Source organism: Narcine bancroftii, chromosome 14, assembly GCF_036971445.1.
Source record: "Narcine bancroftii isolate sNarBan1 chromosome 14, sNarBan1.hap1, whole genome shotgun sequence".
NCBI classification, from domain to species: domain Eukaryota; kingdom Metazoa; phylum Chordata; class Chondrichthyes; order Torpediniformes; family Narcinidae; genus Narcine; species Narcine bancroftii.
The window spans coordinates 61260799-61274987 of NC_091482.1; the positions used below are offsets into that span (position 1 = coordinate 61260799).

The 14189-nt window shown below is 38.5% G+C and overlaps 1 protein-coding gene across 6 annotated transcripts in view; it reads right to left on the reverse strand.

Annotated features, from left to right (window-relative positions):
* dennd4a (DENN/MADD domain containing 4A) overlaps nucleotides 1-14189 on the reverse strand; it is a 108607-nt gene that overhangs the window by 70010 nt on the left and 24408 nt on the right. For 5 of the 6 annotated variants that reach the window (XM_069910995.1, XM_069910994.1, XM_069910993.1 and 2 more), the window contains exons 2-4: nucleotides 13048-13368; nucleotides 1862-2111; nucleotides 733-802 (exon numbers count right to left, since the gene is read on the reverse strand). In XM_069910995.1, coding sequence (XP_069767096.1) covers nucleotides 733-802; nucleotides 1862-2111; nucleotides 13048-13355 — 628 coding nt within the window. In that variant the 5' untranslated portion in view covers nucleotides 13356-13368. Of the gene's footprint in view, nucleotides 1-732; nucleotides 803-1861; nucleotides 2112-3222; nucleotides 3394-13047; nucleotides 13369-14189 lie in introns of those variants that run through there. The other variant, XM_069910996.1, reaches the window with a different exon arrangement.

Below are 14189 nucleotides of genomic sequence, written 5' to 3' on the forward strand. Positions count from 1 at the left end.
TTGTTAACATCTTTTTTTTAATATCTTATTTAAAATTTTCTCCATACATGTAGTAGAAAAAAATAAACTTTCAGGATTGCACAGAGGGATACCATCTGACACACAGGTTTAAATAGAGTTTTTTAATACAATTCAGAGAAGAATTTTGTAGGTCCAGAGGCACAGGAAGCGCGATATTACAAAATTTAATCTTAATGTCTGAGTATACATGTGCCAAATTTGTAAAAACGTCGCATATTTATTTCTCAAATTATAAGTAATTTTATCCAAGGGAATACAGCTTTGAATTTCTGCATTCCATCTTGCCATATCCAAATGTGTATCTGATTTCCAAGTAACTGCAATACATTTCCCTGCCACCGCTAATGCAACTTTAACAAATTACAATTGATATGTTGACAGTTTTAGTTTAAGTCTTGTTCCTTCAATATTTCCCAATAAAAATAAATCTGGATTTTGTGGAAATGCACCTGTAACTTGTTCCAAAAGGTTCCCTAAATCCACCCAAACAGGTCTTACCTTGGGACAAGACCAAGTTGAATGCAAAAAAGTTCCTACGTCCTCACCACACTTAAAACATTGATCTGATAAGTCTGATTTCAATCTATTCAATTTTTGTGGTGTGAGATAAAACTGATGTAAAAAATTATACTGAACTAATCTATACCTTACATTAATCTGCCCATCTTTACATTGTTTGCATCTTGATCACCTTATGTATTCAGCACTTACCAGCTTTATAAGCTATAGTGTTGGTCTTGGCCAAAGACTTCTTATAGCACAAATATATTGCTGATCCCCACTGGAATAGAAAATTAAATAAATCACTTCAATGTACTTGCAAACAATCAAGGTCTACAGTCAAAGGCAACCAAACAAGAAGCGGGAGCACAGTGGCACGACCCGGCTATCAAGCATGAATTGGATCATGGAGCATCTACAATACTATCACAGCAACAACACCAAGCAAAGATTAAGCAATTTTGACTATTGTCTGAAAGAGGAAGACCCAGTGATAACAGCAGGATGAATGTTACAAGCCAAAACATTATTGCAATGTGGAGTTCACCATCTTTCAAAATGATCTCAAGATGATTTAAGGCGATAAGGCTAATGCATACGGTTACAGCACGAGCGACTAAAATCTGCCACTATCTGTAAGGAGTTTGTACATTCTGAATATGTGACTGGGCTGATGCAAGCTGATGGAGTATTACACTGTTTAAAGTTCCATCTTCTTGTGTAACTCAATTCAAGCTCTACTTGCTTGCTCCACGGAGTTAAATAATTATCAAAACCACGAGTCTTCCAAGTGCTCTATCATTCAAAAATTAATTTTGAAGATGTTGCTTTTTAAAAATGTTTCTTGATTTTTTTTTCCCTATGAGGTAAACACTACATTTCAAAGTAATATTTTAGTTTGTGATGAGATTTGAGACATCTGAAATTGTAACTTTCTCTACTGCTTTTAAAAAGCCTCTGATAGTAACATGAGCTAATTTTCCATCAACAGTGGGAGCACAAGGAAAGCTATAGCCTGAGATAATTACATTCATTTTATTACTGTGGAGAAATTAAAAAACTCTGATCTAATCGGTTCTCAAAGGTTATGTTGAGAACATTTGGGGAACTCAACTATTTTCAGATGGAATTCTGATTAACGAATAAGCAATGCACTATGTTAAGATTATTCAAAATCATTGCAAGGGTTCAAGATGACAATTAACTCTAAATTTCATTTGGAATATTAAGAACTTGTAGGCTTCCATCCATATTCATAATTTTGTTCAAACGCAGATATTGGAGCTCAGTCAATGTCAAATACAGATGTGGCTACCCAAAAGTAGGTTGATAACCTTACCATACTACTGCTTAAATTTTTGTCCACCCTGCAGAAAGTGTGTGGTGGCATCTCGCCTTTACTTGGAATAATTATACAGATGTCAGTAACAGCCAGGGAGTTCTGAGCGATGTTTTTTGGAGCCCGGCGGTATGTTATATAGATTCGTTGAGATGACGTTCCACCACTGATGTTAGCAGGTCGGCCAGAAGGTGTGGTTTGAATGATTTGGCATCCATGCTTTAGTCTCTCTTTCCATTCATATAAAACACTGGAAAACAAGGAGTAGATTAACAGCGTCTATCCCATGATGAATAATTCAGATATTGAGCTGTTTCTATCTAAATCAGGCTTCAGAAAATAGGAAGTTTGAAAGATTTAAACCTAATATTAAACAACAAAAAAAAATACCAAATGATCCAGAAATTTTTCTGTTAAATAATATGAGAGACAAAAAACTAGGACTAAAATTAGATACAGCTCAAAAAATATTTATTAGGATAGTGCTTGCTGCACCAAGAAAGTGTTTTGTGACAACAGGGAAAATGGAAGCAAGCCTAAAAATACAACAGTGGTAGACAGAAATGAACAAGCTTATTCCATCGGAAAAAAATTACGTGCAATCTAAAAGACAAGTTTACATTATTTCAACAAATTTTGGAACCATACATAATATGTTAGAAAATGCCGACCTCAAACCTCCATCTCTTAAAGTGACATGAACACAAGCGCGATAAGATTTAAATCGTAAAAGTGGACGATTCGACTTCTTTCTGTTGTTTGTTTTGTGTTTTATTATTTATTGTTTTTTGAAGGTGGATGGGGAGAGGGATGAAGGGGAAAAAAGAAAAAAAGGAAATGTCATTGTGTATATTTTAATGATGAACACTTGTATATATTGTTACGGATACGATTCATAAAAAAAAATCATAAAAAAGAAAATAGGAAGTTTGCACATAAATGGTCTTAAATTTAAAATCATGTTAACATTTTCATAAAATTAGGTAGATTAATCAACTTAAGGCAAGGGAGAACTTTCTTTTGTAATTAGGCAGATAAATTTTGTAGCAAAATGCTAAAGATGTGGAAATTCAAAACACATAAAAAAAACACCAAGAATACAGGAAGTGCTCAGCAGAGCATCAAGGATCAGAGGAGAGAGAAATGAAGTTAACTTTCAGTCAATGACCATTCATCAAACCTAGAAAATCGAGAGGACGAGCACATTCTCAGATGCAGAGGGGGATATTAGAGAGGATTTGTCAAGGAAACAATTACTTTAAAAACTGGCAGTTGGCAGAAAGATTATATAGAGAGGAACTAAAACCTAACACCTTTAAACAAAGATACAGCTATATCTGTGAAAGCGTGCACGCATTTACCTGAAACTGATACATTTTACACACGGGTTGTAAAATGGCTTCATTGCAAGCTGTTCCTTGAATTTACCCTGGGCATTGTTGGAGCAATACAGAAAGCTGAAAACAGCAGAGTGAGAGTGGGATGGAGAATTTAAGTGACGATCAGCTGGAAACTAGAGCAGCCGTTCTCAATGGGGCCATTCAGCCCCCTTAAGGGCCATAGCACATTTGGGGTGGGGGGCGGGTGGCACAGATTGAAATCCTTAATGAGGAGAGGCATAGAAACTGAACAGTTGAACATTTTTGGGGAAGGAAAGGACTTTGCTGCTAGGGTTTCCTGTATAGTTGCCAAGCAACACAAGACATTTTTCAAGGTTGGAGGCATATGTAGACAGCCTAGAATGACCCAGATAAGTGCAGAAAATTAACAATGTTTTCAGACTTTCTTTGCTTCAATATGATTGCGTTTAACTGACATGGAACCAGCTTTGGTTATGAATTGCCTTCTACGTAGTTTTCTTCCTTTGTTCTATCGCCATAAATTCCAGGAAATATGCATGCAGGCCAAAAACCTTTGCTCCATATATCTTGAATCCATGAGCTCCTTCATTTTGCTTTGAGTTTTTGTGATGGGTAGTGAATCTATGACTCCTTCTGCTAGATTTTATTGAAAAAGGTATGTATTGTTCATTAATTTTCCATAAAATTTAAGCCAAATTTGAGCTTACTCTTGTAAGAAGTGCTTTCATTGTGTAATAGCTAATTTTTGCTCCTTTCACAAATAAATTTATCCAAGAGTTCCTTGGCAAAAAAGTATCAGCAGTATTTGGTAGAACACTTATCATATAGTTCCATTATATCCCTGCAAAACCCTTCTCTGCCCATGTATTTAACTTGTTTGAATAAATTTTCAAGCTGAAACAACATTTAGGGACCATACATAAAGAGAAGAAAGACGAACCCTTGGATAACTTCAAAACCCTTTGAGATCATTTCAAGAGAAGGTCCACACTCAGATGATTACTGAAACATCACAGAAATTAGAAAATGGCCTTCTTGCATCATACAAGATAAAGTGAATTGATTGCTAAAAGTGGAAATGCTCATAATATAGCCGTCATTTATTTTGCCTTCAGTGTCCATAATAATATCTGACCTCATGCCAAATAAACTATTCAGGCAATTCCTTTGATGGCAAGGGACACTGAAAAACAATTAGTCATTTCATTATAATCCAAGAATTTTTCTTTACAATTAGTCAAACCCACGCTGCAACAGAACGTCACTCTTCTCAAGACATACCAAATTCTGGAATGCAACAAGTTGATGGAAGGGATGTTGATTTCAGAGGATTAAAACAGATATTAAAGGACTGACTATTTTTAAGTAAGTTAAGAATTTCCATACACGAGAGCAGTATTCCATTCGAGTGTAACTGACGGTGCCGCTTCAATGCTGGATGATGCAGAGGATTCATTATGCACCTGAAAAATGCTATAGCTTCAGTTTCAACTGACATAGACTGCAAATCTTTTTTAAAAGAAATCACATCCCCTTCAAGACAGTCTATTCAGGCTGCTGTGTGAAGAAAATTACAAACATTTCCAGATAATTTTGCTGCATACCGAGATGAGATGGCTGCCCAAAGGAAATGGTCTTCCTTGTTCTGTTGCACTCTGAGACAAGGTTGCTTCCTTTCTTTCAAGCATGGAGAAAAACTTGCTGATGCAAAAGATATTTTATCTGGCAGATTTCTTTGAGAAACTAAGTTTATTTAACAGGACATTACAGGTAAACACAATAATCGCAGTGATAGTAAAGAAACCAATGTTGCTTTTCTTAAAAAGCTCAAAGTCTATTGGAGCAATATCAGACATCAGGAATTTTTTTACAATTTCCAAATCTAAACTCAAATGCAGAGACACTGAAGGACGATGACATTACTGTTCATGTGAAACGCCAAAAGCACATACACAGATCTGCAAGAAAGATTTAATAACCTGTTAAACCTTAATATCCCATACTGGTCCTCAACCCACCGACGTTGACACAGAAACTCAAGAGAGGTTGATTGATCTTCAAAGTGATAAATTGTACACTGTGTTTAATGAATTTAAAACAGATTTTTGGGTTGAGTGATCTGCTGAAGAGATTTCCAAAACCATGGGAAAAGACCAAAATATTTTTCATTGCCTCTTCCTTAAAAGACTTGGTTCAACATAGATTCAGCAAGGAAGTTTCCTTGACAAAATCCAGGAACGGACTTGATATCACAACAAAAGGTGACCTTTGACTATCACTGTCCAACATCAAAAAACTTGTGCAGGAACATCAAGCTCCAGGATCTCACTAAAATTTTCATTTTATAAGAATTATATTTTTAAAGTTCTTTCTATCAAGTTTGCACATCCTCTAGTTTATGGTTAAGGTTTCCTAATGATTAATTGTGTACAAACCATTGTACTCTAAGAATATATATATATTTTTTTTAAAAGTTTGATAATATGCATGTTCATATTTTCTTCTTTCCTACATATTCAATAAGAATTATTTCCCACGTCTGTTTGTTCTGGAATCACAAGCTACAGTTGTTCTGTTTAGAGTAAAGGCCTTGTTTTCTTTCCATCTCACGCAACATAATTTTTAAAATGTAATTTGAAGTACTGAAGAAACAAACTAAACGGCTGCTTCACATAGAAGGGGGAGGGGGGCATAAATTTTAAGCAGAATCCTAATAGGGCATAGCCAAACAAAAAGATTGAGAATGGCTGATCTAGATAATAATTAACAAAGTTGGGTCTCAGTGGACCATATGCCCGCAACAATTCTGTCCCTAATAAGGTCCTCCGCATACTCCTGAGTCGATACTACTTTAAAGTTGCAGCCTCTTGCCAGGTCTTTCAGAGAGAGTATAAAGTCTCTGGCAGACTCCCCTACTTGTTGTGACCTGGTCATGAGTCTGTACTGGGAGTGGAGTTCGCTATGCCCCTTACTGTAATTGCCTCTGTAAAATGCTCATTGCCTCTTGGTAGGACCTGGCATCCTGTATAAGGGAGTAAGGGTGGTCTCCCAGCTGGGCTAACAGCAGCATTAATAGCTCTTTACCCGATGCCTCAGCACCCTCCACGTAATTCAAAAAGCATCTCTGCCAGCGGCCGAAATGCGTGCCGGCTCCGGGATTTCTGGGGTCGAGCTCCAGCCTGTCTGGTCGCAGCACATGGCTAAGCCACAGTCTCTGGTCCCTTAGGTGTAGCAAGGGTGGACCCTGGGGTACTGGGAGCTGGTGGTAGAGCCTCTGTGGAGCTGTGTCTGCTGGATGAGTAACCTGGGTGCTTGGGGTTGTTGGCTGAGTCTCTAGCTTTGGGACATTTGCAGCGGGCTTAGGGGGGGATCCCAGCGGTAGCGTCAGGTCTCCATGGTACTGGGGAAACTGCTGCTGTGAAAACCAGCCATCTCCAGGAAAATATGAAAAAGGTTATGAAAAAACAAAGCATAACAAAAATAGAATATAAGAAATAGAAGATAAAGATACAGAGAAGAGAAAGAAGATGGCTTCCAAGAAGGAGGAAGTAAGAATAACTGGAAAAAAAGTAAAAAAGTCGGCAAAGAAAGAAGGCGGCCTTACCTGCATGAAGGAACAGAACGCAGTGGTGATGAGGAGCGCCTGACCTTTGGGGTCAGTGCCTGCTCTGAGGAGTCGTGACCCACCAGCCGGAGGACTACAAAAGTGGCTCTCAGAGCCAAACAAAAGTGCGCATGTGCAGTGCGAAATCAAAGGAGAAAGAAGACACTGGCGGGCGGGGGGCTCAGTAGAGGAGCGGGCTGTCACAGAGCAAACAGCTGAGGGACGCCCGACACCAGGGCCCTCAGCTGGAGGGCAAGGAACAACAGATGAGCAGCACAGGAGGGGAGAACCAGCAACAAGAGGCCCGACAAAGAGATACAAGCAGCTCATCAGGAAAAACAGAAGACACAGACACAAAGAAGAGAAGAAGACACAAACACAGATACAGACACAGAAGAAGAGGAAGAAGAAGACCAAGATCTTCACATAGAAGGTAAAACTGATGGACAAAGAGAAATAAAAGTTAACTGATGAAAAGAATATAAAGTCTTTTTTGAAGAACAAATGAGATCACTAAAAGAATGGTTACCATTAGAGTTTAATGCAATTAAAAAGAAAATGAAAAGAACAGAAGATAAAATGCAATGGTTTGAACTGGTAATGACAGAAATAGCGAAAAGAGTAGAGAATATGGAAGAGCGGGAAATAGCCGTAGAAATGGAAGTAAATGACATGAGAAAAATTGGAAGTGACAAAAAAATTAAAGAGACAGACGAGTTGTTATCTCAGAAAATTGATATGTTGGAAAATTATAGTAGGCGAAACAACATAAAAATAGTGGGACTGAAGGCGGGTGAAGAAGGCACAGACATGAAGGAATTTGTAAAAGGATGGATCCCGAAGGTCCAGGGAACGACAGAAATGCAGGAAGAAATGGAAATAGAAAGGGCACACAGAGCACTAGCTCCGAAACCATAGGCACATCAAAAACCAAGATCCAACTTAGTAAAATTTTTGAGATACACGAAAGAGAAAATATACTGGAATGGGCAAAGAATAAAATTAGAGAAGGTAATAAACCATTGGAATACAAGGGTCAAAAAATATATTTTTACCCAGATGTAAGTTTTGAACTCTTAAAGAGGAGGAAGGAATTTAATACAGCAAAATCAGCTTTATGGAAAAAAGGTTACAAATTCATATTAAGACATGCAGCAGTGCTTAAAATATTTATACCCGGGGAGCAAAACAGACTGTTCTCGGATCCAGAGAAAGCGCAAGAATTCGCCGAACGTTTGCAGGACAGGAGAAGAGATGAAGAGATGCAACAAGAATGAAGAATGGCGATAAAGTATATATAAAGATGTAAAAACAATGTATATGTAAAGAACTAAAGAGGGAAAAGAGAAGGGAAGGAAGGGAGTAAGGGGAAAAAAAGAGAGAGAGAGCTTTATTATATGTATTTAAAAAAATGTTTTCTGGAGAGGGCTGGGTAGAGGGGGAATAACCATCACTGCAAAATCAGTTGACGCTGCGAACAAGATCGCAATCCAAATGAAAAGGGGGGAGTTGTGGTTGCCCGGCAAGGGATATGGGGCAACTCAGAGAGGGGGGGAACTTTTGGGGGTCGTACATTAAGTGTAATAAGAGAAAACTAAGAGGTGGAAAAGGGGGATGGAGGTGGCGAAGAGGTAGAAAAGAAATATAAGCAAGATACAAGATGGCCATGTTGAACTATATGACTATAAACATTAATGGAATACATAACCAAATTAAAAGGAAGAGGGTATTAAATTTATTGAAGAAGGAAAAAAGATATAGCATTTGTGCAGGAAACGCATCTAACTGAAGCGGAACATAACAAACTAAAGAGAGACTGGGTAGAACATGTAACGGCAGCATCCTATAACTCAAAAGTTAGAGGTATAGCCATACTATTTCACAAAAATGTACCAATCAAAATAGAGGAGGAAATAATAGATCCGGCAGGGAGGTATGCAATGATAAAGTGTCAGATATACTCAGAATTTTGGAATTTGCTCAATTTGCTAACATGGAGGATCAAAAGCTTATGAAGGATTTTTTTTGAAGACTGCAGACACACAAGGAAATATATTGATAGGAGGGGATTTTAACCTTAATTTGGACCCAATGTTGGATAAAACTGGACAAAAGACAAGTAAAAAGAATAAAGTAGCCAAATTTATGGTTAAATCAATGCAGGAAATGAAAATGAATAAACATATTCCACTGGAAAAAATAACAAAAAATAAAGTCACAATGTTTGAGCAAATTTGGGAACCATACATGGAACATATCAGAGAGAGCTTGCCTATGACCTCCATCCCCTAAAATGAGAATGAAAATGATGAGAAGACAAAATGACTAGATTCAGTGTGTAATAAATAGATGAAGCATTTTTCTTGCTTATTTTCCTTTGTGAGTAAATATTGTTTTATGGTTTTATTGTATTGTATATGTTGAATATTTATGGATTTTGGAGGGGGCTGGGTAGAGGGGAGGGAGGGAAAGGGAAATAAAAGGGGAGAAAAGACCACTGTGTAAATTTAATGAGAAACGTTTGTACATATTTTGGTTGATATGGTTCATAGAGTGAAAAATAAAAAAAACAAAAAACAAATTTGTACATATTTGAAAGGAGTTACCAGTCATTAATAGCTGTAAGCAAAATATTGAATCAAATGTTCACAAAATTGAAATATTCACTCTTTGTAAAGCAACTGGAATCAACTGAACCCACAGATATTTGTTTTGAAATACAAATCTGAATAGTTTCTGAAGTTTAAACTCACATCAGAATCACAGAAAATATGATTAAAACATTGATGTCAATAATCAACTTATTCATTTAACGATTATCAAATATTATCCACCCATTTCAGTATAACTCAATCCCCAACCGTGACATCCATTTTCAATACAATGAAAATAGCTTTGGGCTTCAGGGAGATAAATATAGATGGATGGTAAGAGCTAATAAAAGTGACTGATAGGTTACAGCAGTCAGAGAGAAGGTTGTAAGTTTTGCACCAATGTTTTGTTTAAAAAGGGACATGGTACTCAAATTAAGGAGTGGGACGACCTGAGATCAGAGTGAGTAAATCCCTCAGGGGCACCCCATTAACATCTCACCACAAAAGCTATACTTTCAGAGAGGACAAAAGCAATCCATGGAAACATTAGTACCTCCAAGTTTTGCCCTGACGTGAAAAATCGATATACCATCATCATTCTGAAAATCAGTATCCTGGTTTCCCTATCTATGATAACTGAGATATGCTGTCACCAAGGATTGCGATGGTTGAAGGACAAGATCGTTTGATTCTCAGTACTCTGGGCAATGCAGCTAATGACAGCATTGCACCTGTCTACAAATAAAGCCAGCATATGACTTATTAAAATATAGCTCCCTTTGGTTCAAGGTATAAAATGTTTACAACAGTTCCAAGAATAGGAAACTTGAAATACACTATAACAGACTGCAGTTGGTTATACTATGTGTTAAAATAGAATAATTAAGTACTGTTTAACAGTGATTATACAATTTAATGGAGACTTTCTGGGCTACTTACTTCTTGTAACAAAGATGTTACATGTAATCAAACGTCAGTTTCATAGGGGACGACTATGTAGCATTGAATTGTTACATGCATGTGTACCAACCACACACATTCTCTTTAATGAACAAAAATTAGAGAAATGCTGTGGCTCACGCTTGGTTTGATAGAGAATCAAATAGCAGCTGGTCGTCACATTGACAAGCAATAGGTTTGACATTTTAATACAAATCTGAAGTAAATTAGAAAATGTGTTTGACAGAATAAATGCAGATTGGTGAATGTTTTCTTCTAAATAAAATTTGGAAAATTCAATCAGACTACGCCCTTGAACAGCAAATCAATATTGACAGGGTAGATACATACAGAGCTTCACATTTACAGTATCCCTAAAATATACATCATTCTTTACAGATTACATTTAGTACTGAATTTACTGAGAATCATTTACAAACAAATCTTTTGATTGGTTGTGTCAGCAAATGAAAAATCACACTTCCTGAAAGCAAAACAAAAGAAAATGATTTTGCTATAATATCAGCCCCAAGGTCCAAGTCGCTGAAGGTATTTAAACCATCAACCTCATCAATGGATCTTGACCATCTAACGTTAGATGGTCAAGATCCGTTGGTGAGGCAGATGCATTAAAGTTTTCAAGCTAAATATTTTTCAATGGTAGCTGTGATAGTACAGACCTATCTACCAAGGACATCAAATCGAATTCAGGTGCAGACCAACACCAAATCTAATCTAATGACTCCAGGGATTGAACAACTGTTCTTAAGGTTTACCACTTTAATGTTTGTGAAAGAATACTGTATTCCTATTTTCTTTCTATAATAGCTGAAGTAAGCAGAGTATTCTTGATTTTCTACACAAAGAACTAGAGTATTTAAGCGCAACTCATCCACGCTAGCTCCATACAAGTCTCTATCTTTCATTCCATGAACAAATCATTCTATTCATTTCTCCCTGATTATCTTGTACTTTCACCATAATTGTGCCTCCCTTATTTGCGTCAACAACTCTTTGTGGTTGTAGTGTGGAGGACCACACAAAGGATATGCACAGTAACATTGTGATTAAATTTACATACTAATATCCATTCAGGTTCACTTATATACCTGAAAGAAGGGAACCCACTACCCTTACCCAATGTAGCCTTCTTCTTTGGCTTGGCTTCGCGGACGAAGATTTATGGAGGGGGTAAATGTCCACGTCAGCTGCAGGCTCGTTTGTGGCTGACAAGTCCGATGCGGGACAGGCAGACACGGTTGCAGCGGTTGCAAGGGAAAATTGGTGGGTTGGGGTTGGGTGTTGGGTTTTTCCTCCTTTGTCTTTTGACAGTGAGGTGGACTCTGCGGTCTTCTTCAAAGGAGATTGCTGCCCGCCGAACTGTGAGGCGCCAAGATGCACGGTTTGAGGCGATATCCGCCCACTGGCGGTGGTCAATGTGGCAGGCACCAAGAGATTTCTTTAGGCAGTCCTTGTACCTCTTCTTTGGTGCACCTCTGTCTCGGTGGCCAGTGGAGAGCTCGCCATAGAACACGATCTTGGGAAGGCGATGGTCCTCCATTCTGGAGACGTAACCTACCCAGCGCAGCTGGATCTTCAGCAGCGTGGACTCGATGCTGTCGACCTCTGCCATCTCGAGTACTTCGACGTTAGGGATGAAAGCGCTCCAATGAATGTTGAGGATGGAGCGGAGACAACGCTGGTGGAAGCGTTCTAGGAGCCGTAGGTGATGCCGGTAAAGGACCCATGATTCGGAGCCGAACAGGAGTGTGGGTATGACAACAGCTCTGTATAGCCTAATACACGCTAAAATCACCAACCTGGTTGAATCTTTACTGCCCTTCGAGATGAATTCAATTTAGGTTGCAATTGGGGATGCAAGGCCTTGCCCGTGAACCATGAACAAATACATTTTAAAAAATCTTATCATATTCTGCATAAAGAGATTTCTCCTGAATTCCGAATTAGATTATGACAGACTATCCTATATTTATGCACCTTAGTGACTGTGAAATATTGGAAAAAGTGCGAAGATCCACAGTCTGGCTCTTTAACTTTCCAACCCCCAAAAACTTGAATGATAAGCAACACACCTAAACGACTACAGTAACTATCCAACCCTGAGTTGGTCGCAAATTTCATTGAAATAATTAATAAAAATAAAAGAGGGGTATGTTGACATGGTAATGGGAGTTACCATGTCTTGGCGCCTCACAGTTCGGCGGGCAGCATCCTCCTTTGAAGAAGACTGCAGAGCCCACCTCACTGACAAAAGACAAAGGAGGAAAAACCCAACACCCAACCCCAACCCACCAATTTTCCCTTGCCACCGCTGCAACCGTGCCTGCCTGTCCCGCATCGGACTTGTCAGCCACAAACGAGCCTGCAGCTGACGTGGACATTACCCCTCCATAAATCTTCGTCCGCGAAGCCAAGCCAAAGAGAAGAATGGGAGTTATGGAAAAAAAATCAGCCAGAGATATACAGTAAATCATGAGAATTATTCTGCATCTAGGAACCATCTTGGGAGCCCAGAGTGCACCGCGCATCAGGAGTAGATTTTAATGTGAGAAGAACTAAACTCCTGAGCATTACAAAAGAACACCTTGAATACCTAAATGAAAGTTTTGCCATGCATATATCTTGTACATCACATCATCTGGAAAGATGTTAATTTCAGTCACGTACCCCAGATCGGTCAGCGGTGGTTTATCTCTACCTCTTTTGTAGCATAAAAAAGTCTGAGGACCCATCAAACTTCCATTGTTGAGATCGGCCGATAATCCACTTTGAGTAGTTTCCACGCAGGTGTATCCTGGGGGAACTACCTCCCCTAATGATTTCATAATGACAGCCACATCTGTAATTGGTGTTTTGGGTTTAGCTAATTTATGGCGGTTGTCATTGAAGTGTATTTCCTCTTCAAGTGGCTTTGATGCACGAGTCATGCCTGCAACTACGAGATAATCAGCCACACGTGGACCTTTGTCTTCCATCGCGATTGATCACCTGAAATGCAAAAGCAACATCATTATGCAAATGAAATGCTTCATAGCAGATATGCAAACACAACATTTTTACACCACAGATCATTTTTCTTTTAGTTAAAATGTCTTTGTCGCTGGTCTGCCCAATAAGCTTTCAAGAGTCAAAAATCAAAGCCAAACCAAGTACAAGTGGGATAGAGGAAGAATTTCTTATCCCACAAATCATACTTTGCACTCATGTCATTGACGATTTAAATTATTATAAAAAAACAGCTGATCTCTCAAATTTTAGTTGATGTTTGAAAAACCATCAGCACGTACCAGTCGTACTCCATGTGATCAAACCGTCTGTTAACCCTAACCCTAATGTGTAGGTCTTAGACCAACGTAAAACCTCATTGCTCAAAGAATGTAAATAATTTTCCCATTGCAACCATGAAGATCCAAGTGGTGTACAGGTCAAAAGATCAGAGAAAGAAAAAAGTGTTGGGGCTAAGCGACTTAGGAGCAGAAGTTAACAGGAAATAATGTTACCCACCTCAACTTCCACAGGGAAAAATACAGGAAAGCAGATTTGCAACTTAGAGGTCACAAGAAAAATACTCTGCTCATTGAAACATTGACAGAAAACAGATATCATTGACTATAGACAATAGGAGCTGGAGTAGGCCCTTCGGCCCGTCAAGTCAGCACCGCCATTTTACAGATCATGGCTGATCACTACCATCAGTACCCCTTTCCAGCCTTATCCCCATAACCCTTAAATCACACTGGTTGAGGTTCTGAGAAAAATTGTTAATATCCAGCCACTGCCAGACAAGCATGTCCTGGGCAGAAAGTGGT